The following is a 26,475-nucleotide window of genomic DNA, read 5'->3' on the forward strand; positions in this document are numbered from 1 at the left end:
GCCATTCTTCTGCCTCAACCTCCCAAGTAGCTGGGATTACAGGCATGCGCCACCACACCCAGCTAATTTTTGTATTTTTAGTAGAGATGGGGTTTCACCATGTTAGCCAGGCTGGTCTCGAACTCCTGACCTCAGGTCATCTACCTGCCTCGACCTCCCAAAGTGCTGGGATTACAGGTGTGAGCCTATCCCTGGCTTGATTTTTCTTAATATCTGTGATTTGAGTTAGTACTTGCCCTATGTGATGTTGATGTATTTTACTTCTACTGAATCATTAACCGAGGCTTAAAGAAGTTAACTCCTATTAGCTCTGTGCCCCCTGGATTTTAAAAGTGCATGAATGTGCTTGTGTGTAGGTATAAATGTTCCCATGTTCTAGTATATTTTTATCTCAGTGATAGAGCAGTCTTAGAGCAGTCTTTTCCATTTACTTGTAGGTTAAGGAACCAAAAAAACTTGTGTCATCCCCTGTTGGGGAAAAGTTGCATTTTGGCTATTGTTTTCTCTGTAGTGCTGCCATTAGTGCAGTGATTTTAGGTGCTCAACTTTCGATCAATGGGAGAAAGAAATATTGTTCTGAGACATCTGGAAGCTGACTGTATTTTATACCTTCCTATCTGAGGATGTGGCCTTGCCTTTGATAGGGCAGTTATTTGTAACCATTCCTTTAAATAGAAACATGTAAAGGTGTTACTGATTATTAACAAAAACTATGAGTATAATAGAATCTAATTCCTATTAGGGACCAGTATTTGAGCTGGTATGGAACCAGTATTGAGCTTTTCAGTGTCACCTACCTGTACTCCCTTGAAGGGACCCAGAGCCCAGGCAAAGCTCTGCTGAGGCCAGGTGTGGTGGCTCACGCCTGTAATCCTGTCACTTGAGGAGGCGGAGACTGGCAGATCACCTGAGGGTCAGGAGTTTTAAGACCAGCTTGACCAACAGAGTGAAACCTGTTCTCTATTAAAAATACAAAAATTAGCTGGGAGTGGTGGTGCATGCCTGTAATCCCAGCTACTTGGGAGCCTGAGGCAAAAGAATAGCTTGAACCTGGGAGGCAGAGGTTGCAGTGAGCCAAGATCATGCCACTGTGTTCCAGCATGGGCCACGGAGCAAGACTCCATCTCAAAATATAAAAATAAAACAGAGCTCTGCTGAAATGCTGCAGTTAATTTTGCCATTTGTCGTCAGCTTTATTCTTCTAAATTGCTATAATCTTGCCTTCATATTATGGGTCTCAAATTTAAGCAGGTATCAGAATGCCCAAGGGAACAAATTGCTATGGCTCCAAGCCCAGAATTAGATTATTCAGGTCTGGAGTAGGGCTGGGAAATTTGCATTTCTAACATATACCCAAGTTTGTTGATGCTGTTTGTCAGGGTTCTGCACTTGTCTAAAACGTCTGCTGTGATTTATTTCTAACAATTTCTTTTTGTTATTTCATTTTTTTGAGACAGAGTCTCGCTCTGTTGCCTAGGCTGGGGTGCAGTGGCATGATCTTGGCTCGCTGCAACCTCAGCCTTCTGAGTTCAAGCAATTCTCCTGCCTCAGCCTCCCAAGTAGCTGGGACTATAGGCGCACCCCACCACACCCGGCTAATTTTTGTATTTTTAGTAGGAACGGGTTTCACCATGTTGGGCAGGATGGTCTCAATCTCTTGACCTCATGATCCACCCACCTCAGCCTCTCAAAGTGCTGGAATTATAGGTATGTGCCACCTCTCCCAACCTATTATCTTTTTTAAAAAGTCATTATTTTGACTGAGGCCAACCCTTGAAATATATTTCTGCTTGACAGCAAATAAATCAAACATTCCCTAACATTAATGATCTTATGACTTCCTGTTGTTTTTATTTAGAGTGCTTGTGGGTAATTTTTCAAAATGACATTTAAAAATCAAGATATGAATAATTTTTATTTTTCTTTAGGCCAGGCTTGGTGGCTCACACCTGTAATTCAAGCACTTTGGGAGGCTGAAGTTGGCAGATCACTTGAGATAAGGAGTTCAAGGCTAGCCTGGCTAACAGGGAGAAACCCTATTTCTACTAAAAATACAAAAATTCGCCGGGCATGGTGGCGCATGTCTATAGACCCAGCTCCTTGGGAGGTTATGACAGGTGAATCGCTTGAACCTGGGAGGTGGAGGTTGCCCTGAGCTGAGATTGCTCACTGAACTCCAGCCTGGGCAACAGAGCAAGACTTTGTCTCAAAATATATATATATATTTTTTTCTTTGAAGTGTCCCCTTCTACTTTTAAATGTAATATATAGTATTATAACAAGTGAACAAAATAATACAAAGAAGTATAGTGGGAAAGGAGGTAGAGATGGGGAAAAATATTTCCTCTAGCCTCTTAGGTTAATTGGTGGAGCTTGGGAATTCAACTGACACAAGATAGATTTACAGGAGAAAAGGTTTATTTCAAGTACACATGAGAGCTTCATAGAAAAGAAGTGAAAACCTAAAGAAACAGACTTGAGAGTTCATATGCCATTTTAATAAAGGGTAATGTATTAGTCTGTTCTCATGCTGCTAATAAAGACATACCCAAGACTGAATATTTTATAAAGAAAAGAGGTTTAATGGACTCACAATTCCACATGGCTGGGGAGGCCTCACAGTCATGGCAGAAGGCAAAGGAGGAGCAAAGGCTCGTATTACATGGTGACAGGCAAGAGAGTGTGTGCAGGGGAGCTGCCCTCTGTAAAACCATCAGATCTCAAGAGACTATTCACCATCACAAGAACAGCATGGGAAAATCCTGCCCCAGTGATTCAGTTACCTCCCACTGGGTCTATCCCATGACACATGGGGATTATGGGAGCTACAATTCAAGATGAGATTTGGGTGGAGTCACAGCCAAACCATATCAGGTAATAAATAGTGGAGAGGCGACAAGACTAAAGAAAAGAGGTTTGGGCTTCAAGAGGTGGTAAATTGCAGGAAGGTAAATATATGGGGCAAACTAATGGAAGATAAGGGTTGTTTTAGTAAGATTTGTTTATGCAGACCCAGAGCAAAGGTGCCATCTCTAGTGATTTAAGAGTCTATGGTGATCAAGAGTAGTTCTCTCCCTGGTAGGAGAGAAGGGTAGGAGAGAACACCTTCACAAAGGAAAATGTATGCAGAAACGGGGAGAGCAGAGAGTTTCTGTGTATGCTGTTTCTTCATTACCTTCCTCTCAAAAGAATACTTACGCCAAAGTGGCATGATTTAGGGTAACATTCTGATCCTCTTCAGTGAAATCCTTGATATTTTTCCTTCCTTCTCTCCAGGTAAACGATGTTAACATCCTGGTATGCTTCCCCAAATTCCATTATACTAACTCTATATTGTGGGTTAAAGATTTTCACTTTGATCAGAAATATCTGAAACTTACCTGTTATACTAGATGTACTCTGACTGTAAAATTGTGGTCAGTGTTAATTCTTTAATGGTGCTATGGGATTAAAGGATTTTAATATTTTAATATAAATGTCTGGGAAGAATCTGCATTTGAGGAAGGTAAGTAGTGCAAGTAGGTGGATGTAGACTAGAAGTCATTTGTTCTCATTTCATTGCTGCTCTTATGACATGCTTCTTTTTTTTTTTTTTTTTTTTTTTTTTGAGACAGAGTCTTGCTCTGTTGCCAGGCACCAGGCTGGACTGCAGTGGCACAATCTCGGCTCACTGCAACCTCCACCTCCTGGGTTCAAGCAATTCTACTGCCTCAGCCTCCCGAGTAGCTGGGACTACAGGCATGTGCCACCACGCCCAGCTAATTTTTGTATTTTTTTTAGTAGAGACAGGGTTTCACCATGTTGGCCAGGATGGTCTCGATCTCTTGACCTCATGATCTGCCTGTCTTGGCCTCCCAAAGTGCTGGGATTACAGGTGTGAGCCACCGTGCCCAGACACGTGCTTGTTTCTTAAAGTAGAACATGTAGCAGTTCATGATGTCAGGGAAGAAAAACTTTTTCTTTACCTTATGTTTAGTGGTTGGGGCAAATTAAATTAATAAAAGACAGATTAGTGAGAGAAAGGCTGTAAGAATTTGGACTTTATTTACCATCATAATAGGGGAAGTAAAGGGGGATGAAGGACACTTAAGGGAAATCAAATGACTTTCAGAAAAGATAAATGAACACTTAAGACAATAGATGAGAAATATGAAGGTTTTACGAAAGTGTCTGTTTAGGTGGCTACTTCTCTTCCTGTGATGAGAGTCAGTCTTCTGATTGCTAGAAACTCCTGGGAGATTTATACCAATTGGGTTCTTTTGAGAGGCTCTTCTTTTAAATAGATTAAGGGAGTTCACAAAAAAAGCCTATTCTCAAATGATTTCAGCACATGCACACACACTCATTCTCTTAAGCCACAGTTAAGTATTGTGCCAGGAAGATGTAAGTTGTGCATTTCTTTCTTTCTTTTTCTCTGAGTAGACTATTTGAGGTTATTTATATCAAGACCTGTTGTGCAAGTAACTGAAAACTCAACATAATCTAGGTTATGTAGTTGAAAGTATGGAGAGAGAGTAGGCTTTATTTAGAGTTGCTTGATCCTGTAGATCAGGGGACCTAATTTCTTAATCTCTTCTACCTTTTGTAATTTTAATTTCAACCAAGGATGGTTCCCTTTTTGGCCTTAGGACCAGTCATCAGTTGGGGCAACATTCCAAGCAAGAGTCCTGCAGTTTGCAGTGATGGGACCATTTAAACAGTTATTGCGGCCAGGGACATAGGGTGGGATGATTGGCCTAAGGTAACCAGGGTTGGGTACGGAGTCGGCTTCCCTATAGGAAGAGATACACAAAGTCCGAGCACTCCTGGGAACAGGGAAGGAACGGAATAACTGTTGTGTAAATCATTAGCAGTGTCTGCTAAGATACCGTCTGTAACCATAAGCTTCTATGTTTTATAGTATAATACTGTCTTTTAAATGAGTCAGATTCCCAGTTAAAGACCTGTTCTAGATTCTCTATGGGGTTGACCTCGTATAGTATCTTCTTTTTCCTCAGTTACAAACTTTTAAACTTGTCTGAGGTTGTAAGGTGAATTCAGTTGTTCACTGTCAATGTAGATATTTGTCATATATTTAGGGATTTAAATTACACGATTCAGAACCAGTTTGAGGAAATATCCAGGGAATATCAGTTGTTTCATTTATAATTTCTGAAAGCTTCACTGTTTTCCAGGTGTGCACTTAATTCATGTGATGAAGGGAACAGTATTTCCATGAGTGGTTTGGTTAATTTTTCCCCTCCTAGGCTTAGCATTGTATATCATGCTTCCAGTGTTTTTGTGGCTGCTTTACATAAATCTTCTAGAAATATACTCTTGAAGTAAATGTGGATCAAAACCACCCCAAGACAAGATACAATAAAATATAATTTTTCACAAAAAAGTAAATAATTTAGGTTGGGGCTTTCACTGATAACATCTTAATTGTAAACATTTCTACACTGCATTTTGGCTATTTTTTGATGCTAGTTTTCAGATGCACATTGTTATTTCCTTTATTTTTGTAAAAGTAGTAACTTTAAATAAATTTTTATTGAAAATGCTAACAGAAAAAAATGAAATAGTTTTAAAGAAGCCACAACTGGCCAAGTACAGTGGCTCATGCCTGTAATCCTAGCACTTTGGGAGGCCGAGGCAGGTGGATCACCTGAGGTCGGGAGTTTGAGACCAGTCTGACCAGAGAAACCCCATCTCTACTAAGAAAATACAAAATTAGTTGGACGTGGTGGCACATGCCTATAATCCCAGCTACTCGGAAGGCTGAGGCAGAGAATCACTTGAACCTGGGAGGCGAAGGTTGCGGTGAGCCAAGATCACGCCATTGCACTCCAGCCTGGGCAACAAGAGCGAAAATCTGTCTCTAAAAAAAAGAAGCCACAATTGCATGATCCTGTTACAACTATATTATTATTATTTGAGTATACATGAGTTATAAAAATAGTATATGTAAATGCTTTGCAATTTTTATTTTTAGAAATGAAAAACTATAACAAAGAGGAGTATTCATATTTTCTCCACTTAGAATTAACCCTATCAACATGTTGACATCTTTGTTTATAGTAATCCTTTTTAGAAGCAACAGAGCACTGTAGTAAAACAGGTGAATGTACATGAGGATTTCAAAAAGTTTGTGAAAAAATGGAATTAAAAGATAAAATTTAAAAATACATTTTAAATTTATTTCCCAACATAAGCTCCGCATCAAGTTCAAGACACTTTTATAAATGCTGATCTCTGCTGTTTAGTTCATCCCTAAAGAACTGAGGGTAATAGAAATTTTACGATGTCAATGCAGTCTCTTTTACATTATTAACTAAAGAAAAATAGGTGCTTTTTAAAGATCTTTTAAGATTAGAAAACAGAAGTCAGAAGAAGCCAAATCAGGACTATCTAGTGGATACCTAATGACTTCCCATAGAAACTTACAAAATTGGCCTTGTTTGATGAGGAGTGAACAGAAACCATGGTGGGAAATGACTTTGATAATGCTTTCCCTGGCATTTTTCTGCAAAAACTTGGGATAACTTTCTCAAATAATAAGCAGAACTTGTATTGTTTAGCCCCCCAAAACATCAGCAAGCAAAATGCCTAGCACAGCCCAGAAAACTGTTACCATGACCTTTGCTCTTGACTGATCCACTTTTGCTTTGACTGGACCACTTCCACTTTTGGTAGCCATTGCTTTGATTGTGCTTTGTCTTCAGGATGGTACTGGTAAAGCCATGTTTTGGCTCCCATTACAATTCTTTGAAGGAAATGCTTTAGGATCTTGATCCCTCATTTAAATTTCTACTGATAGCTGTGCTGTTGTCTGCAGCTAATATGGGTGCAACAGTTTTGTCACCCATGAAGTGAAAAGTTAATTCAACTTTAAATTTTTCAGTTAGAATTGTGTAAACTGGACCAATTGTTGAGATGTCTGGTGTTGGCTATTGTTTCTGCTGTTAATCATCAGTTCTCTTCAATTAGGGAAAGAAAGATTAATTTTTCTTGAAAAATTGATGTGGATGGTCTGCCACTGTAGGCTTCATCTTCTGCATGATCTCATCCCTTGTTAGAACAAGTTATCCATTTGTAAACTGCTGATTTCCTAGGAGCATTGACCCCATAAAGTTTTCATAAAGCATCAGTTATTTCATCATTCTAATATCCCGGGCTTCACTATAAATTTGATGTTTGGTCTTACTTCAATTTTAGCAGAACTCATGTTGCTCTGATAGGGGCTTTTTTTTAACTGATGTCTTATCCTTCATAGTGCCTCTGACTAGATCCTGTTCAGACATGTTATAGCAAATTAGTACAAGTTTATTGTGGTGCCAAAAATTTTGAATCCATGCAGTTTTTTCACAACACATTTTCCATGAACTTTTTGAAGACCCTTCATATATTGTAAGAAGAAAGTTAAAAATATCCCCTGCATCTACTACTCAGAAATAACCACTGTTAACATTAAGTCTGTTCTCAACTCTAGGCATTATTGAGGGTTTGACGACAGGTCTTGAAAATTTCTTTGGCTACCTTTTACTGGGTGGAGACTAGGCATGTGTAGTTGACTGCATGGTTAATCCCTCCACCCAAAAAGCCACAATTTTAAAGTATAGTATTCACTAGCATTTAGTATATTCACAGTGCTGTAAAATGACCACCACTATCTAGTTTGAAAACATTTCATCACCACCAGAAGAAAACCTCGTATCTCTTAGCAAGTCTCTCCTGTTTCCCCAGACACTGCAACCATTAATATACTTTTTGTCTCTGTGGACTTGTCAGTTCTGGACATTTTATATAAATGGAGTCATATGACCTTTTATGATTTGCTTCTTTCACTTAGTGTAATATTTTAGAGGTTCATCCACATTGTAGCATGTGTCAGTACTTCATTTCCTTGTGTATCGGTCCATTCTTGCACTGCTATAAAGAAATAACTGTTAAGACTGGGTAATTTATAAAGAAAAGAAATTGTTTTTGTTTTTGAGACGGAGTCTTGCTCTGTTGCCCAGGCTAGAGTGCAGTGGCATGATCTCGGCTCACTGCAACCTCTGCCTCCGGGGTTCAAGCAATTCTTCTGTCTCAGTCTCCCAAGTAGCTGGGATTACAGGCACCCCCCACTGCGCTCAGCGAATTTTTGTATTTTTAGTAGAGATGGGGTTTCACTATGTTGACCAGGCTGATCTCGAACTCCTGACCTCATGATCCACCCGCCTTGTCCTCCCAAAATGCTGGGATTACAGGCATGAGCCACCGTGTGCCCAGCCAAGAAAAGATGTTAAATTGGCTCATAGTTCTGCAGCCTGTACAGGAAGCATGATGATGGTACTTGCTTAGCTTCTGGGTGGCCTCAGGAAATTTAAAATCATGGCAGAACAGGAAGTAAGGCGTCTTACATGGTGGAGCAGGAGCAAGAGAGAGAGAAGGGGGAGGTGCTACACACTTTTAAACAACTAGATCTCAGGACAAGTCAGTCAGTATCGTGAGAACAGCACCCAGGGGAAAACACCCTCATGATCTAGTCACCTCTTACCAGGTTCCATCTCCAACACTGGGGATTCCAATTCCAATTGAACATGACATTTGGGTGGGGACACATATCCAGAGCATATCACTTTGTGTAGCTGAATAGTATTCCCTTACATGGACATACCACATTAATTATTGGTTTATTGATTGATTGACAGGATCCTTCTCTTGCCCAGGCTGGAGTGCAGTGGTGCCATCATAGCTCACTGCAGGCCTTGAATTCCTGGACTCCAGTGATCCTCCCACCTCAGCCTCCTGAGTAGCTGGGATTATAGGTGTGTGCCACCACACCTGGTTAATTTTTTTTTTGTTTTTTAGCAGAGGCAGAGTTTTTGCTATGTTGCCCAGACTGGCCTTGAATTTCTGGGCTCGAGCAGTCCTACTGCCTTGGCCTTCCAAAGTTGTAGGATTACAAGTGTGAGTTTAGAGAGAGATAATTTCTTACTCAGCTCTAAGTATTTTATTTCTATTATCATTTGTTCTTTGGTTTATTAATTATTTAGAAGTATATTTTAAAATTTCCAAGCTTGGTGTGTGTCAGTTTCATAAAAGTTCCACATGTGTTTGAAAATTGGATGTGTACCCTAATTTTGGGGTTTTTCACTGTCTATGTATGCTTGCTAAGTTTTGATCTGCTGGGTTACTGAGAAAAATGTGAGTTTCTCCATCTAATTCTATTTTTGGTTAATATGTTAGGCACAGAGCTGTTGTTTCTTTGTGGTGAATTGAATCTTCATCGATCTTTATTATTATCCTTAATAATGCTTTTTTGTGGCTGGCCATGGTGGCTCACGCCTGTTGTCCCAGCACTTTGGGAGGCCGAGGTGGGCATATCACGAGGTCAAGAGATCGAGAGCATCCTGGCCAACATGGTGAAACCCCATCTCTACTAAAAATACAAAAATGGTGGCGCACGCCTGTAGTCCCAGCTACTCAGGAGGCTGAGGCAGGAGAATTGCCTGAACCCAGGAGGCGGAGATTGCGGTGAGCCGAGATCGCGCCATTGTGCTCCAGCCTGGGTATCAAGAGCGAAACTCCGTCTCAAAAAAAAAAAAAAGAAAAAAAAAAAAACTTTTTAATAGGGTATATATTTTTTCATTTTTTGTGAGGTTTTTTAACCATAAGTTTAAGCAAAACTTATAATTGGATTTTATTTACTTTTAAATTTAATTCAATTTATTTTAGTAGCAGTTTAGTCTGTTATGTTCGTTGTAGTTACTAGTATCTTTTTATTTTTTTTTATTTTTAACTTTTTTAAAAACTACGGAACGCTTCATAAATTTGCGTGTCGTCCTTGCACAGGGGCCATGCTAATCTCTGTATTGTTTCAATTTTAGTATATGTGCTGCCGAAGCGAGCACAGTTACTAGTATCTTTGGATTTGTTTCTGCCTAATTATTTGGAGATTCCTCTTCTTCCTGGTTTCACTTACACATTAAAAAAAAACCTTAGAATAGAATGGTGTCTCACCATGTTGTTCAGACTGGTCTGAAACACCTGGGCTCAAGTTATCTTCCTGCCTTGTCCTCCCAAAGTGCTGGGATTACAGGTGTGAGCCACCATGCCTGGCCCCACCTTGCCCATTCTGTTTTACTTTTATGTTGCTTGGGATTCTAAAATTCCATTTTATCTTCTCCTTTTGCCTCTCCCCAATCCTATCTCATCACACACATTAGTATAGAAGTTAATCACTTTTTTTTTTTAATGTGTTTACTTGTCACATCAAAGTCAGAAGCCTGTCAATATCTTCTCAGTTATCCCATAAATTAGTAGGACCTTAAGACACCTAAAATCAGGTTATATTTCTTTATTATTGTCTAGTATTCTAGTTCTATCATTTTTACCTCTCAGATTTCCATTCTGTGAGTCAGTGTTAAGTTTAGATTTGTCCATATCCACACTAGTTTCTTTGCTATTAATTCCTTCCTGTATATTTTTAAGAAGTTCCTTTATTTAGAGGTCTGTTAGGTTGTTTGAAAATGTCTGTATTTCACCCTTGTTCTTGAACGATAATTTTTCTAGGTATACAGTCTTTTTGTTTGTTTGTTTGAGACAGAGTTTTGCTCTTGTTGCCCAGGCTATAGTGCAATGGTGGGATCTTGGCTCACTGCAGCCTCTGCCTCCTGGGTTCAAGTGATTCTCCTGCTTCAGCCTTCTGAGTAACTGGGATTATGGGTGCCCACCACCACACCTAGCTAATTTTTTGTATTTTTAGTAGAGACGGGGTTTCACCATGTTGGCCAGGCTGGTCTCAAACTCCTGACCTCAGGTGATCCATCTGCCTTGGCCTTCCAAAGTGCTGGGATTGCAGGCATGAGCCAACATACCCGGCAAAGGCCTAACTTTCCTTCCTCATTCTTTTCATCTTGTTTCTTGGTTTCATCATCCCATTTTTAAGGTTTTTTTTTTCTTCCAGTCTCCTTTTGTGTAGCCTAATGCAATGACTATGTGTGTTTCTGATGCCTTGGTAGGTTATACTGTAGGTAGGATGATACTATTCAGCTAGTAGATGGTAGAAGTCAGATGTCACGTTTTTAGAATACCCCAGTTCTAGATAAGAATACCTAATTGGGTGATATATTTTATTATCCCAGATTGTTTGGGGGATGTGATGGATTACAGAAAAATGCCCAGTTTCATATGTGACTCTTAAGAGTATTTATTTTAGTAAGTTAGAGGCTTATGTGTTCACTTTTCTCTTGTTTAACTCGGGACTCCTCAGTAACCCTTTCAAAACAGTATTACCTCATCTGAGAAAGGAAAATGTAAGGATACCCGTTAAGTTTTCTTCTCTCCAGATTTGAGATTATTTTTAAGAGTTTGCAAGAGTTTTGTTGACTTACCAAATAGGTTTCTTGAAGATGGAGAGTGAGGGTAGGAACTTGGCCTGGCTTGGTTCACCTCTCAGATTCATAGGAAGAGGCAAGTTCGGTAGCATAGTTTCAGCCCACCATTACAGTATTATTTTTTTTCCTGAATTATTATAAGTCTTAGTCCTTCCAGATAATCTTCATTATCTGTTTTAATTACTGCACAGTATTCTATTTTAGTGATGTACCATTGTGCAATTATGATTTATTGTTTTTTAAGTTTTTCTATAACAGATAAATCTGCAGACATTTTTTTCAACTCTATTATTTTGCTTCTGTTGCATTATTTCTTAGATTGAATTTCTAGGAGTAGAATTGCTATATTAAAGAGAATAACAAATATCTCTGAGCCTTGTTGCGTATTGCTTTTTTTCATTTTTAAGGTTATACCAACTTAGATTCTCTCTAGAATTGAATGAGTGTACTAATTTTACAGTAGCTTCACTAGTAGTTGGTGCTAGTTTCTTTTTCTTAAGAAAAAAAGCTGTAGAATAGTCTCAAAGTTGTTTACGTATTATTTTATTCTTATAGCATTTCCTAGGGATTAGTTCACTACTTTTTTTTTCATCTGTGAGTTGTAGGTACTTACACATGCCCACTTGATGACCTTGATGTTTTTTTATACATGGAAGCAAGTGCTTTTATAAAAGAAAATATTAACCTTTATCTTTTTACATTTTGCGAAGCTTTTTTTAACAAATGTTTCATCTTTTAAAAATGAGGTTTATTCAAAATTTTAAATTTTAAATATATTGAATTTCTTTTGGTTGGTTTAAATTGAGAAAGTTATTATAAATATTCTTCTTTTTGCTAACTTTCTGCAATTTGATTTTAATTCCTTATTCCTTGCATAGTTTGCTTTTGGTATGTGAAAGTGTGCTCTCTAAGTGGATACAGTTTATCTCAACCTCATTGAATGTTTTAAATCAAGAGACTAGACTCACTCTGTTATATTAAGCTTCTATGTATAATTGTCTGCTTAATTATTTGTAATGCCTAGTAAGGATACACTTCATTCTTTTTTTTAGATGTTCTTTCACAATTTCATTTAAATTTTAGTTGTTTTGTTTTAAAAAAGAATTCCTATTGAACAGTCTCGAGGAATAAATAGCTATTGATACTAGATCTAGTTTTCTTTTTATAGTTTACCTCTTGTTTGTTTGTTTGTTTGTTTATGAGACTGAGTCTTGCTCTGTTACCCAGGCTGCAGTGCAGTGACAGGATCTTGGCTCACTGCAACGTCTGCCTCCTGGGTCTAAGCAATTCTCCTGGTTCAGCCTCCCAAGTAGCTGGGTCTACCAGCGCACTCTACTACGCCTGGCTAATTTTGTATTTTTGGTAGAGATGGGGTTTCACCATGTTGGCCAGACTGGTCTGGAACTCCTGATCTCAAGTGATCCACCTACCTCTGCCTCCCAAAATTCTGGGATTAGAGGCATGAGCCACTGTACTGACCCAATTCTTGTAGTTTTTTAATCGGCTGAATTTAGCTTTCAAGTTCTTAAGTCTTCCAGTAGGCAGTTATCTTTATAAAGGTCCTATGTAATCAAGACTTCATTTCTAAATATTTTGTGTATGTTTTTGCTAATGTAAATGAGATCTGTTTTTCATTATGATTTCTTGCTGTTTATTACTGGTAAGAATTAAGTGAAACAAAGTACTTAAGAGGATGTTTTTAAAGTAGATTTTGATGAACTTTTAGTTTTAAGAAATAAAATTGTTTAGTTTCTTAGAGCTAACTTTTTGAGATTCCTACTGTGGGTCCTTGGTTTAGGCAACATCATACAACTATCACAGGTTTTGCACATTGAACATTATTGAGTAATGTTTAGAGAGAACATTTTAAATGTTTAGGAAAAATATAAATAAAATATAGAATATTGTTAGGGACATATATATCATCAGCACTGTATAGAGTACATACAGAACTCTAAAGTCCTAATGAACAGAATTTTACATCTCAGTAACTAGAAACTCCTTAATAGTTGTGTCTGAATAACTTATGGATAGCAAATTATTTAACTGAAAATAATAAAATTTAGAATTTTGTTAACTTTGTTCTGTTTGCAGGTGGAAAACCATGAATTCCTTGTAAAACCTTCATTTGATCCTAATCTCAGTGAATTAAGAGAAATAATGAATGACTTGGAAAAGAAGATGCAGTCAACATTAATAAGTGCAGCCAGAGATCTTGGTAAGAATGAGTCATTGGAGGTTGGAATAATTCTTTCATCCTTTCATCTATGCAGTGTCTGTCTGTACTGGTGCCAAAATTATTTTGTAAGCTCCCCGTCCCCAAGGCGATGACTCCACATTCCTGTCAGACAGAAATCACCCAACAGGTCCTTGTATGGTGTCATTTAAATAAGCCCTATTTTAAATGTCACCCCTACTAGTAACAGGATACTCCTAGGAGAATCACCAAGCCCGATACTCCTAGGAGTCTGCATTGATTTGGCTTTGGGGTTTCTAAGCACTTCATTAATGTCGATTTTTTGAAAAAGTCTGTCTTCCATACCAGCTTATTAATTCCCTATGGGTCCACACTGTTTTTTTTTCCTGGATTTTCAACAAACATGTGCAAAGTGCTCAGTACAAAGAAGTTTAGAAATCCAAAATGAGGGCCAGGCGCAGTGGCTCACACCTGTAATCCCAGCACTTTGGGAGGCTGAGGCGGGCGGATCGCCTGAGCTCAGGAGTTCAAGATCAGCCTGGGTGACATAGTGAAACCCCGTCTCTACTAAAGTACAAAAAATTAGCCAGGCGTGGCAGCGTGTGCCTGTATTCCCAGCTACCCGGGAGGCTGAGGCAGGAGAATTGCTTGAACCCAGGAGGTGGAGGTTGTGGTGAGCTGAGATTGCGCCACTGCACTCCAGCCTGGGTGACAGAGCGAGACTTTGTCTCAAAAAAAAAGGAAATAAATCCAGAACAAAACAGTGTGTTTAAGCAGTAATAATTAAACTTCTGGATAATCTGATGAAAGTTATGGATCCTCTTCCCCAGAAATAGGCCCATACCTACATATATTTTAAAATTGCAAACAGTTTCTGTGGAGAGTCCAAACATGGACTAGATCCCTGATTATAAGAACCTTAGCATTAAAGTCTACTTCCTCTTTTCATAGCTAAGGATATTGAGGCTCAGAGAGTTTATGTGTCTGGAGTTAAAGTTATTTTTGTGTTTTCTTAATAATTTTTGACTTACTAGAAAGTTAAAGTACCTACAGATTTCTGTGTTTCACCATATGTTAACTTGGTTGGCTGGAAATTTTTCTCCTGATAATGGGTTTTGTGAAGTAAGAATCCTGTTAAGACTGCATCATTGGCATGGTGGCTCACACCTGTAGTAATCCTAGCACTTTGAGAGGCCAAGGTGGGCAAATTGCTTGAGTCTAGGAGTTCGAGACCAGCCTGGGCAACATGATGAAACCCTGCCTGTACAAAAAATACAAAAATTAGCCAGGCATGGTGGCACTCACCTGTGGTTCCAGCTACTCAGGAGGCTGAGGTGGGAGGATTACTTGAGCCAGGGAAGTTGAGGCTGCAGTGAGCCATAATTGCACCACTGCATGCCAGCCTGGGTGACAGAGTGAAATCCTGTCTCAAAATAAGAAAAAAGAATGCATCATCGGCCAGGCACAGTGGCTCATGCCTGTAATCTCAACACTTTAGGAGGATCACTTGCGCCCAGAAGTTCAAGACTAACTTATGCAACATAGACCACATTTCTACCAAAAATTAAAAGAAAAAAAAATTTGCCAGGTGTGGTGATGCATACCTGTGGTCCCAGCTACTTGGGAGGCTGAGGTGAAAGGATTGTTTTAGCTTGGGAAGTTGAGGCTGCAGTGAGCCATGATAGCACCACTGCACTCCATCCAGCCTGGGGGACAGAGTGAGAGTGACACCTTGCCTTTTAAATTTTTTTTAAAAAAAGGAATACATCATAGTATACATTAAATTATTGCCTATTGATATATTTTGTTGAGTGCTAATGAGAAAGTTAATGACAAACCCATTTTTTACAGTATAAATTAAGTTTAATTTCATTTTAGAATGAAGTAAGTTTGTTTTATTAAAAAGTATGTTGAAAGCAACATAAATAGCACTCAAATTGAGACAGAAACACTGTAATTGTAGTATAAGAAGCATTAGGATGGGAATTGGGAAACATGAGTTCTAGTTTCAACATGGAAACTTTTTCCTGAAGCTCTTTAGAAATTATTTAATTTCTCTGGTTTTCAGCACATTCTTCTGTAGCATTAACATGTTCGATTCATTGCTTTGATTCTTAGACCTCCGTGTCATCAGAAATACTCTTGAGGATATGAGCCCCATTTTAAATAAATTTGTGATCCTCATGGCAGCCTAAGTTTGCATGTGTTAAATAAACAGTATTCTATGAATACCATTGTCTTTCATGTTTAGTGATGTTGCTGTTAACACTGCAGTGCATTGCATATATAAGCACCAAACTACATTACACACTCGTGAACATGGTCCTTTGTTTTGAAAATGTTAATCACTGATTGATTACAGTCTTCGTTGTGGAACTACTCTTTCCCTTTGAATGTTTTGAGAGCTTCCTTTGTTCGGATCGGTCTGATTTTATTTCTGGATGGGTCTCTACTTTCCCTTTCCTCGCTGGTCAAGTGAGGTCCATCTTTAGTTGTTTGCTGCTACTAACATTTGATAGCCATGCTTCACCAAGTAAATTTGTAGATACTCTTTCTCTTAGTTTGTGGTCTAGAGATCATATTGATGAATGAAATTATGAAGAGAGTACGTATTTATAAAAACTCAAAATTCTTGGTGCAGAAAGTCTAGCTGACTGTGAACCCAAAATATCCGAGACAGGTCTCAACCAATTTAGAAAGTTTATTTTGCCAAGGTTAGGGACGCATCCATGACACAGCCTCAGGAGGTCCTGACGACAGATGCCCAAGGTGGTCGGGGCACAGCTTGCTTTTTACATTTTAGGGAATCATGAGACATCAATCAGCATATGTAACATGTATATTGGTTCTATCTGGAAGGGCAGGACAACTTGAAGCAAGGGGCTTTCAGGTAATAAGTACACGAGAGACAAAAGGTTGCATTCTTTTGAGTCCTTGATCAGCCTTTCACTGAATAAACAACTTAGTCTGGCTCGGTGAATCGTCACTTTTACATAAACAATAGGGCAGAGAAAGCAATCAGAAATGCATTTGGTGAGCAGAGGGATGACTTTCTGTCCCACACCTGTGAAGATAAGCTATTAGTTAATATTGCCAGGGTGAAATTCAGCAGAATTGTTTGAGAGTGAACATCTGGAGGCCCACAAGGAATTTCCTTATGGGCAAATTGTGAGGCAGGTATGTAGCTTTTTTATCTTTGTAGCTATCTTATTTAGGAATAAGATGGAAGGCAGGTTTGTCTGGCATAGTTCCCAGCTTGACTTTTCCCTTGACTTACTGATTTTGGGGTCCCAAGATTTATTTTCTGTTCACATGATCAGTCAGATCGTTTGCTTTGTGAAGTTTCCTACACTTAACAGAAAATATGTGCACTCGTTTTCCTAGAGTTTCATTGTCAGAGTCAAGTTTTTGTTTGGAAATTGTATTTAGTCACATTAATTACACTCTATAAAGTTCCAAAGAAATAACTTTGGCTAAGAAAAGAATTCTCATGCATAAATCCTCGGAGGGGAGTTATACCTTAATCCATCCTCATGTGTTTACAACAACTGGGACAATGTGTTGGCCAGTGCTGGTGCTCTGCAGCCTTGGATGGGTTTACCCAGAAAGCAGCTTTCAAATCAGAAACATTCATAAGGGAGTTGAAAATTTTATAGATAAATACCTGTAATTCATGTAGTTTTCAAGTAAGTAGTATTTGAAACTTTTCTGGTTAGATAATAATAATTGCAAGTATGTTGTCATATAATAACAATATGCTTTTCACTAAGTAATTTTAGAGTTACATTGAAAAATGTCTTTAGGTGTTTATGGAATACTTTTTCTTTTCTTCTTGATCATCAAGGCTTGGACCCTGGCAAACAGATTAAACTGGATTCCAGTGCACAGTTTGGATATTACTTTCGTGTAACCTGTAAGGAAGAAAAAGTCCTTCGTAACAATAAAAACTTCAGTACTGTAGATATCCAGAAGAATGGTGTTAAATTTACCAACAGGTTTGCAAGTCGTTATTACATCTTTAACCCTTTATTTTAATTGCATGAATGCTCTACCATGATGTGAATGTTCTATGGTAAGGAAGTTTTACTAATGCAGTCATCAGGTAAGAATCAAGCTTTCTTTTCTTCCAAGTAGTAGTCAGCTGTCCCAACACCATTTGTTAAATAATCTGTCTGTTCCCCATTGATTGAAGTGGTACTTTGGGTCTATTTAAAAGACCCTTTTTTTTTGTCTGCACAAAGTATGTTGTATTGCTTTTTCTGTGTTACCTTATCTGTTAGAACTAGTTCCCCCTCATGTCTCTACTTTAGTTATTTTCACATATTTTATCTTTTTATCTTTTCTTTCTTTCTCTTTTTTTCTCCTGAGACAGAGTCTTGCTGTGTCGCCCAGGCTGGAGTGCAGTGGTGCAGTCTTGGTTCACTGCAACCTCCACCTCCTGGATTCAAGGGACTCTCATGCTTTAGCCTCCTGAGTAGCTGGGATTATAGGCATGTACCACCATGTCTGGCTCATTTTTGTATTTTCTGTAGAGATAGGTTTTCACTATGTTGGACAGGCTGATCTTGAACTGCTGGCCTCAAGTGATCCACCTGCCTCAGCCTCCCAAAGTGCCGAGATTATAGGTGTGAGCTACTGTGCCTGACCCACATGTTTTATTTTTCTAAAAAAACTTTGCTATCATTTATCAAGTTAAAAAATTATTCTGGCATTTCAATTGGATGTTTAAATTAGTTTAGGGAAATATGAGGTCATTCACTAGATTACAGCTTTTTTAAAATCATGTTTCATGTTGAAACAAATCTTAACAGTTTTTTCCTGCCATTTTTCTGGCTAATCTCAGGAAGTCCCTGAAACAAATTATTGATAAGTAAAAGAATTACTTTAAAAATTATTTTAAATTTATTTTAAAATTTTTAAATTAAAATCTTCTGTGACTTATGGTAGGGGGAGGATAAAGCCTTTCTCCATCTGTATCATTCTAGAACCTATGGCCTGCCCTACTCCCTCCCCTCCTGAATTTTTGCAGGACTTTACAGGTAGCTTATATATATATGATCTCCTGTCATCTGTTTATTTAACAAGTACTTTTATTATATGCAGACATTCTAGGTGTTCAGACACCCTAATAATTAGTTTGTTCCTTATAACAACTCTCAGTAAAGAGGGTATGTATATTTCTCATTTTATAGGTGAAGAAGTAGACAGCTAGTGTTGGTGGGTGCCTAAACTTAGATCTTCTGTTGCCAAATCTAGATGGGTTGTTTTTCCAGCACACTGGAATCCTCCTGGTTCAAGAAATATATATATTTCAGCTTGGATAAGATAGAAATTTCAGGGTGTTCTAATCATCTTCAAGTTTTTTGTGGGTTAGTTATAACATATATAAAAGAGATTGGACTGAATGGCCACATGATGCCAAAAGTGAAAAAATCATTCATTGATTATGACCTGCAGAATCTGGTCCCTGCCTGCCTCTGCTCTTTTATTTTGCAGTTTTTCCCTTCACACAGTGGTCTCACTTTTATAATATCTTTGCCTCTTGCATTTCTTTAATTCTTTTTTCCTGTTTCATAATAGTGTGTTTGTGCTGCTGCTTGTCTGTGTACTCTTTTTGAGCTATACATGTCTGTTATGCCATTGAGTGATTCCATTAAGGCCACAGTTATCATCCTGATGAACTGATTTTTTCCCACTACTGATAATTACTTCTCTCTTTTCTTTCTCCTTTACATCACCTCTTTTTGTTCTTAATTTCAGTCCCTTCCTTGATGCCAGTGAATATTTTTTTCTTATTCTCATCTTCCTTGAGTATTTTTTATTTTAACTTCTTTTTTTGGAGACATGGTTTGGCTCTGTTGCCTAGGCTGGAATACAGTGGCACAATTTCGGCTCACTGCAGCCTCCACCTCCTGGGCTCAAGCTATCTTCCCACCTCAGCCTCTCAAGTAGCTGGGACTACAGGTTTGCCCCAGTACTTTGTATTTTTAGTAGAGATGGGGTTTCCCTATGTTGTCCAGGTTGGTCTTGAACTCCTGGGCTCAAGCAGTCTACCTGCCTTGGCCTCCCAAAGTGCTGGGATTACAGGTGTGATGCTATGCCTGGCCTAACCTCTAATTTTAATTTTCTCTTCAAATTGCTTGATAAGATTTAATTTTTAACATTTTCCTGGCCAGGCATGGTATCTTACGCCTATAATCCCAGCTTTTTGGGAGGTGGAGGTGGGTGGATTACATGAGGTCAAGAGTTCGAGACCAGCCTAGCCAACATGGCAAAACCCTGTCTCTACTAAAAAATACAAAAATTAGTTGGGCATGTTGTTTCCTGCCTATAATCTTAGCTACTGTGGAGACTGAGGCACCAAAATCACTTGAACCCTGGAAGCGGAGGTTGCAGTGAGCCAAGATTACACCACTGCACTCCATCCTGAGCAACAGAGTGAGACTCTGTCTCAAAAAAACAAACAAATGAAACCATTTTTCTGTCTTGTCCTGTCCTGTCCTGTCTTGTCCTGTCTTGTCTTGTCCTGTCCTGTCCTGTCCTGTCCAACAGCTCTATCGCCCAGGCTAGGGTGCAGTGGTACCATTTCAGCTCACTGCAACCTCAGCCTCCCAGGTTCAAGGAATTCTCCTGCCTCAGCCTCCTGAGTGGCTAGGATTATAGGTGTGCACCACCATGCCCAGCTAAAGTTTTTTTCCCTTTTTTTTTTTGTATTTTTAGTAAATATGGAGGGTTTCACCAGGCTGGCCAGGCTGATCTCGAACTCCTGACCTCATGATCCACCCACTTCGGCCTCCCAAAATGCTGGGCTTGAGCCACTGTGCCCAGCCTTGTTTTTCTTATTTTGAAAACTTCTAGTATTAAAAGATACTTATGGTATAGCAATTAGAAATATCATGCGTGTGTTTGTCTTTTTGGTTTGTTTGTTGAGACAGAGTTTCACTCTTGTTGCCCAGGCTAGAATGCAGTGGCGTGATCTTGGCTCACTGCAGCCTCTGCCTCCTGGATTCTAACTATTCTCCAGCCTCAGTCTCCTCAGTAGCTGGGATTACAGGCATGCACCACCACGCCCAGCTAATTTTGTATTTTTAGTAGAGACAGGGTTTCTCCATGTTGGTCAGGCTATTTTCGAACTCCCTACCTCAGGTGATCCGCCCACCTCAACCTCCCAAAGTGCCGGGATTACAGGCATGAGCCACCGCGCCCGGCCTGTGTTTGTGTTTTAAAAGGGGTAATGGCTTCAGTCTTAAATAAGGATTCCATTTAAATATTTTGTTAAAGGGCACAGACCACAGTTTTACTCAAGAGAATATAATTGTTGTTGCAGAAATTGTGCCCATGCACTATTTCAAACAGCATAAAAGAACATTAATAAGTTGAATTCTAACCACATTTGTCCCTAAGGAGTTGTTCATTTTCCACTTGTATTTCCATTTTAATTATTGTTGTTTTGATATTTCATATGATAGATACTTTGGATATGTTTCATGTAGTGCACATTGCTTCTAGTACGCATTTTAATATTTTTAATAAAACTGCTATCTTGATTTGCAGCAAATTGACTTCTTTAAATGAAGAATATACCAAAAATAAAACAGAATATGAAGAAGCCCAGGATGCCATTGTTAAAGAAATTGTCAATATTTCTTCAGGTAAATTTAATGGAACTAATAATGTTCTGAATGTCACCTGGCTTTTGGTAATAGAAAAAAATCACATTTGAAGTGTGTTTTGGGTATTTTTTAAAGCCATTATAGTTGACTATTTAATACATTAGGTTTCCTATATAAGATAAGGCATGATATGTTATAGAAGGAAACGTAACTGGAAATTACTCTTGTACATAGAAACAAAAAATGGCAGAGAATCACAAAACTTACTATAGTTGTAACAAGGAAAGGGAACACTAGGACCTACAACATACTAATATCTGGGTCATCTATGGGCTCATACTCTGGGTTATGGAAATAAATACCACTGAAAAGCAAATATTAATCACACACAAGGCAAGCCTTTTTGAGTTCTAGGCGTCATTTTGTAGATTTTGAGTTAATTATAATGGCACTATTTGAGATCATTTTCTTGTAATTAAAGGAACAGAGCAATCTTCCACTGTGTTATTGCCTTAGACTGGAATGAATGTATGTTTAGCACAAGGTAATTGGTGATGCGTTAAGTTGGAAGGCTTTGCTGATCATGGTGTGTATTGACTGGAACCTTTATTGTGCCTTTAAAAAATATACTCAAGAGCTGCCTTAACCAAGTAATTAAACATTACCAATTGTGGGGAAAAATGATGCATACTTGCTGGTGTGATATAGAAGGAAGGGGAGAGTATCACCTATATAGTAGTCTTGACAAGAATATTTAACCTGATTTTAAACAAGAAGGAAAAATTCCAATAAATTTATATTGTGGTGCATTCAAGGCCTGAACTTTAATAAATGTCCGTTTCACAGCAGCAAAAAAGAAATCAACAGGTCTTAAAGAGACAGGGCAACCAAATGCAGTAGACAGTTGTTGATTAGATCCCAATTTAGAGGTTGGAGTTAGGGAATAGCTATAGAGGACACTATTGGGACAAATTGAGAAAGTTTAATAGGAGATATTATGGTATAATGTCAGATTTCTGTGTGAAGTAGCAGTATTATAATTAAGTAGGAAAATGTCCTTCTTCTCAGGATATGCATGCTACATTATTTAAGGGTAATTTTTTTTTTTAAAAAAAGGTTATATACATGAATAATTCTGTAAATTGTTGCTATTGTGAATTATCATAGTAAATCAGAAGGAAACAAACTCAAAAGTTTTTAATATACTTTATGTATTGTTGAAATGAATGGAATTGATTTGTAAAGATTACATTTTTGCTTAGTTGGTGGTATCAGCTAACCTGTGGCATAATAATCTTGTAGCTGAATTATGTTTCTTAGGCTAGATTACATTTTAAAGAACCCTGTAAATACTATTTATTTGAACTGTGGATCGTCTTTAAAAATAATGTTTATTAAGCACCTAGCAAGGTAAAGTTTCTAGAGTTTAACATTTAAATTGAAGGTTTTATATTAGAAGTCAACTTGAATTTAAACGAAACTTCTTCTTGGTCTGATATTACATATTATGAACAATTTAAATTAAAAATGTAATGGAGGCTGGACATGGTGTTTCACACCTGTAATCCCAGCAGTTTGGGAGGCCGTGGCAGGAGGATAGTTTGAGACGAGCCTAGCCAACACTGGGGGGCCCCATCTCTACAAAAAAAGTTTTAAAAAATTAGCTGGGTATGGTGGTGCATGCCTGTAGTCCCAGCTACTCAGGAGGCGGAGGTGGGAGAATCACTTGAACCCAGGAGGTCGAGGCTGCGGTGAGCCATAATTAAGCTACTGTACTCCAGCCTGGGCAACAGAGCAGAGGTTGCAGTGAGCCATGATCGTGTCACTGCACTCCAGCCTGGGCGACAGAGCAGAAAGACTCTATCCCAAAAAATGCAATAGATCACTTTCATAATTTTCTAACATACGATTAAGTCATAAAAGTTCATGCTGTTAAGAGCCAATTATGTGACATGCTGAGTATAGCTTCTTAATTAAGATGCCTTGGTTTGCTTTTGGTTTTATTTATTTATTTTTGAGATGGGGTCTTACCATGTTGCCCAGGCTTCAGTGCAGTGGTGTGATCATGACTCACCGCAGCTTCAACCTCCTAAGTTCAAGCGATTCTCCACACTCAGCCTCCCAAGTAGCTTGGAACTACAGGCACATGCCACCACACTTGATTAATTTTTTAAGAATTATCTTTTGTAAAGATGAGGTCTTGCTATGTTGCCCAGGCTAGACTCAAGCAATCTTCCTGCCTTGGCCTTCCAAAGTATTGGGATTACAGGCATGAGCCACTCTGCCCAGCCTAGTTTTTTGTTTTTTTTTTTTTTTAACTATAAACTTATTCTTGTCAGTATACTAACAATTTTATAAGTTTTAACATAATTATAGCAGGTACTTCACTAATGTTTAATTCCTAAAGGCTTCTATTGCTATATGATAGGGTAGTGTGAATTATTTCTTTCTTTTTCTTTAAAAAAAAAGTATCAGGTAAAAAGCAATACATTTCAAAAGTATACTGAGGCCAGGTGCAGTGTCTCAGGCCTGTAATCCCAGCTTTTCAGGAGGCTGAGGCAGGTGGATCACCTGAGGGTCAGGAGTTTGAGATTGGCCTGACCAACATGGTAAAACCTCACCTCTATTAAAAATACAAAAATTACCTGAATGTGGTGGCGAACGCCTGTAATCCCAGCTACTCTGGAGGCTGAGGCAGGAGAATCGCTTGAACCCAGGAGGCAGAGGTTGCAGTAAGCCAAGATTACACCACTGTAATTGACAGAGCCTGGTCAACAGAGCAAGACTCTGTCTCAAAAAAAGAAAAAAAAAAGTGTACTGAAACAGAGGAAGATAATTAGGTTGGGCTTGGCCATTCATAAGTTGGTTTTTATTTTCAAACATTTGATCACTGTTAATGGGAACAAGGGAATAAAAAATGAGTTAAATTTCCTGCCCCTAGATTAAACTCATAATTTTTGTTTTTATAGAATTAAACACTTTTAAATGTTCTGTGATGCTTTTGACATGATTGATATCTGTATGATAGTCTGAATGACATGTGGGTCATATATCAACCCCTCCAACCTGTTAACATTTAGAATCTATTCAGAAAAATTTAAGCATTGTTAATTTCCTTCATGTTTTTTTGTCTAGCATGTGTCAAAAATTTTTTTAATGTACCTATTAATAGCTTTTAGTTTTAATACTCTAGAACAGTAGAATCTTGAAAATGTTTTAAGTGACAATTAGAGATTTAAATTTATGCTGACATTCTCTGCATGATACTGATGGGGAAAGAAAGCCAAACTAACTGTCTTACGGTCATTTTGTACAGTATATCAGGCCTTTATGGTCACATTTCAATTTGTTACCTTTTTGCTTACATGTTTCTTATGATGATTTTGAGGTATCATTCTGGTTTCAGATATTTAAAATATAGGAAAAGGTGTGTCTTAAAATTGAGAGAATGTGTTGGATATTGCTGCATCCCATTTCTCTTAACCTTATCAACATATTAAATGTCTCCCTGTTAGTTTTCTTTTTTAAAGCTCTACTACATTTCTTTACAAACAGCTGTACACTTTTATATTTTACTCATAAGGGAAGGTACTCTATTTTTGTTTTTTTGTGTGTTTTTGTTTGTTTTTGAGATAAGAGTTCCCCAGGCTGGAGTACAGTGGCACAGTCTCAGCTTACTACAACTTCCACCTCCTGGGCTCATGCAATTCTGGTCCCTCAGCTTCCTGAGTAGCTGGGTTTACAGATGTGCACCACCGTACCTGGCTAATTTTTGTATTTTTGGTAGAGATGGCGTTTCGCCATGTTGGCCAGGCTGTTCTTGAATTCCGGCCTCAAGTAATCCCCCGGCCTCATGCGATCAACCACCTTGGCCTCCCAAAGTGGTGGGATTACAGGCATGAGCCACTCAACCCAGCCACTACTCTATTTTTGATAGCTATTCACAACGGGGAAGGATGTAGCAACACATTTTAACCCCATGTTGGGTTCCTTTCAAATTTTGTTAAGGCTAACTTTTGTTAGTTTTTAAAAAGATGTGTAAATTAGGAAATGGGTTTTGAATTCCCTAACGGGGATTAAATGTATTCTTATAGCTTACATCTGTTTATTATTCAGTATTTGTGTGTACATTTTCTGCTTTTATTTTTATACAGGCTATGTAGAACCAATGCAAACACTCAATGATGTGTTAGCTCAGCTAGATGCTGTTGTCAGTTTTGCTCATGTGTCAAATGGAGCACCTGTTCCATATGTACGACCAGTCATTTTGGAGAAAGGACAAGGAAGAATTATTTTGAAAGCATCCAGGCATGCTTGTGTTGAAGTTCAAGATGAAGTTGCATTTATTCCTAATGATGTATACTTTGAAAAAAATAAACAGATGTTCCACATCATTACTGGTAAAAAAAAAAAAAAAAACCAGGTTTATGGGCTTTTGTGGGGGTAACTTTTTTTTTTCTTACATTGAAGTAGAAATATATCTAAAGTTCATGGAGAAAATTTCCAGTTCTTAACATTAGAAAGAGAACATACTATTCTTACCAGTTAATCGTATATTCTCATTTCGGTTAGAGGGAAGATTTAGAAGGTGAGATAAAAGCTTATGAGAGAATAATGTATTCATGTGAAACTTTTGTTCCGCAGGTTCAGAGCATTTAGAAAGGAACATCCCTTCACACTCAAAGCTTACCTTTGAGCCAGTCCTCCAATAGTGAGGTCTTTGAAAGTCAGGCAGAATTGGCTGTGGGAGGACCTCAGGTTAGGGTACAAATTATTTTAAGACATGGCACTATATTCACGTGAAACTCGAAAAAACTAGCCTTGCGTATAGACTCATGTATCATATCTCAGCTGAGGTGTTTGAGAGAGCTTAACTAGATTCTAGAAAACAAAAAAGGAAGTAGGAGTTTTGGGGCAAATATGTTTCGGAAACAGTTGATTGTATTTTCTTTCCCCAAATGGGTTTTCAAGTTGTTCATATAATCTAACCCCAAAAATTAAATTGCCTGTTTTTCAAAAGAAGGATCATGTCTTTGGGTTTTTGTGTGGGCTTTAAGGGATTCGAAAGATTTGACCATACTGATACCTTCACTAGTAACCTAATTTACTAATAAGCAACAGTTTTGAGTTAATCAGTTAGGCCTGCACTACCTTTCTGGAAGTTAATAAATTATCCCACGGGCAGCTCTGTGAGTCGTGGGAAAATGTGTATATGGTCTTTCTAGGTCACAGTCAAATTACAGGTATATTTTTCATGGCTTCTCTTGATGAAAGGCCCAGTATCAGTTTGTCTGAAGAAATA

General features: G+C 38.3%; 1 protein-coding gene and 1 non-coding gene across 3 annotated transcripts in view; one reads left to right on the forward strand and one right to left on the reverse strand.

Annotated features, from left to right (window-relative positions):
• Window positions 1–26,475, forward strand: part of MSH2 (mutS homolog 2) — a 116,515-nt gene that overhangs the window by 52,950 nt on the left and 37,090 nt on the right. For both annotated transcript variants that reach the window (XM_064364056.1, XM_064364055.1), the window contains exons 9-12: window positions 13,458–13,581; window positions 17,405–17,555; window positions 21,115–21,212; window positions 25,328–25,573. In XM_064364056.1, coding sequence (XP_064220126.1) covers window positions 13,458–13,581; window positions 17,405–17,555; window positions 21,115–21,212; window positions 25,328–25,573 — 619 coding nt within the window. The remainder of the gene's footprint in view (window positions 1–13,457; window positions 13,582–17,404; window positions 17,556–21,114; window positions 21,213–25,327; window positions 25,574–26,475) is intronic.
• Window positions 9,775–9,878, reverse strand: LOC135269756 (U6 spliceosomal RNA). Its single transcript, XR_010338019.1, has one exon. It is a non-coding gene; the product is annotated as a U6 spliceosomal RNA (small nuclear RNA).

The sequence above is a fragment of the Aotus nancymaae genome, unplaced genomic scaffold (genome assembly GCF_030222135.1).
Source record: "Aotus nancymaae isolate 86718 unplaced genomic scaffold, 86718_ANA_hifiasm-v0.15.2.pri h1tg000057l, whole genome shotgun sequence".
NCBI classification, from domain to species: Eukaryota; Metazoa; Chordata; class Mammalia; order Primates; family Aotidae; genus Aotus; species Aotus nancymaae.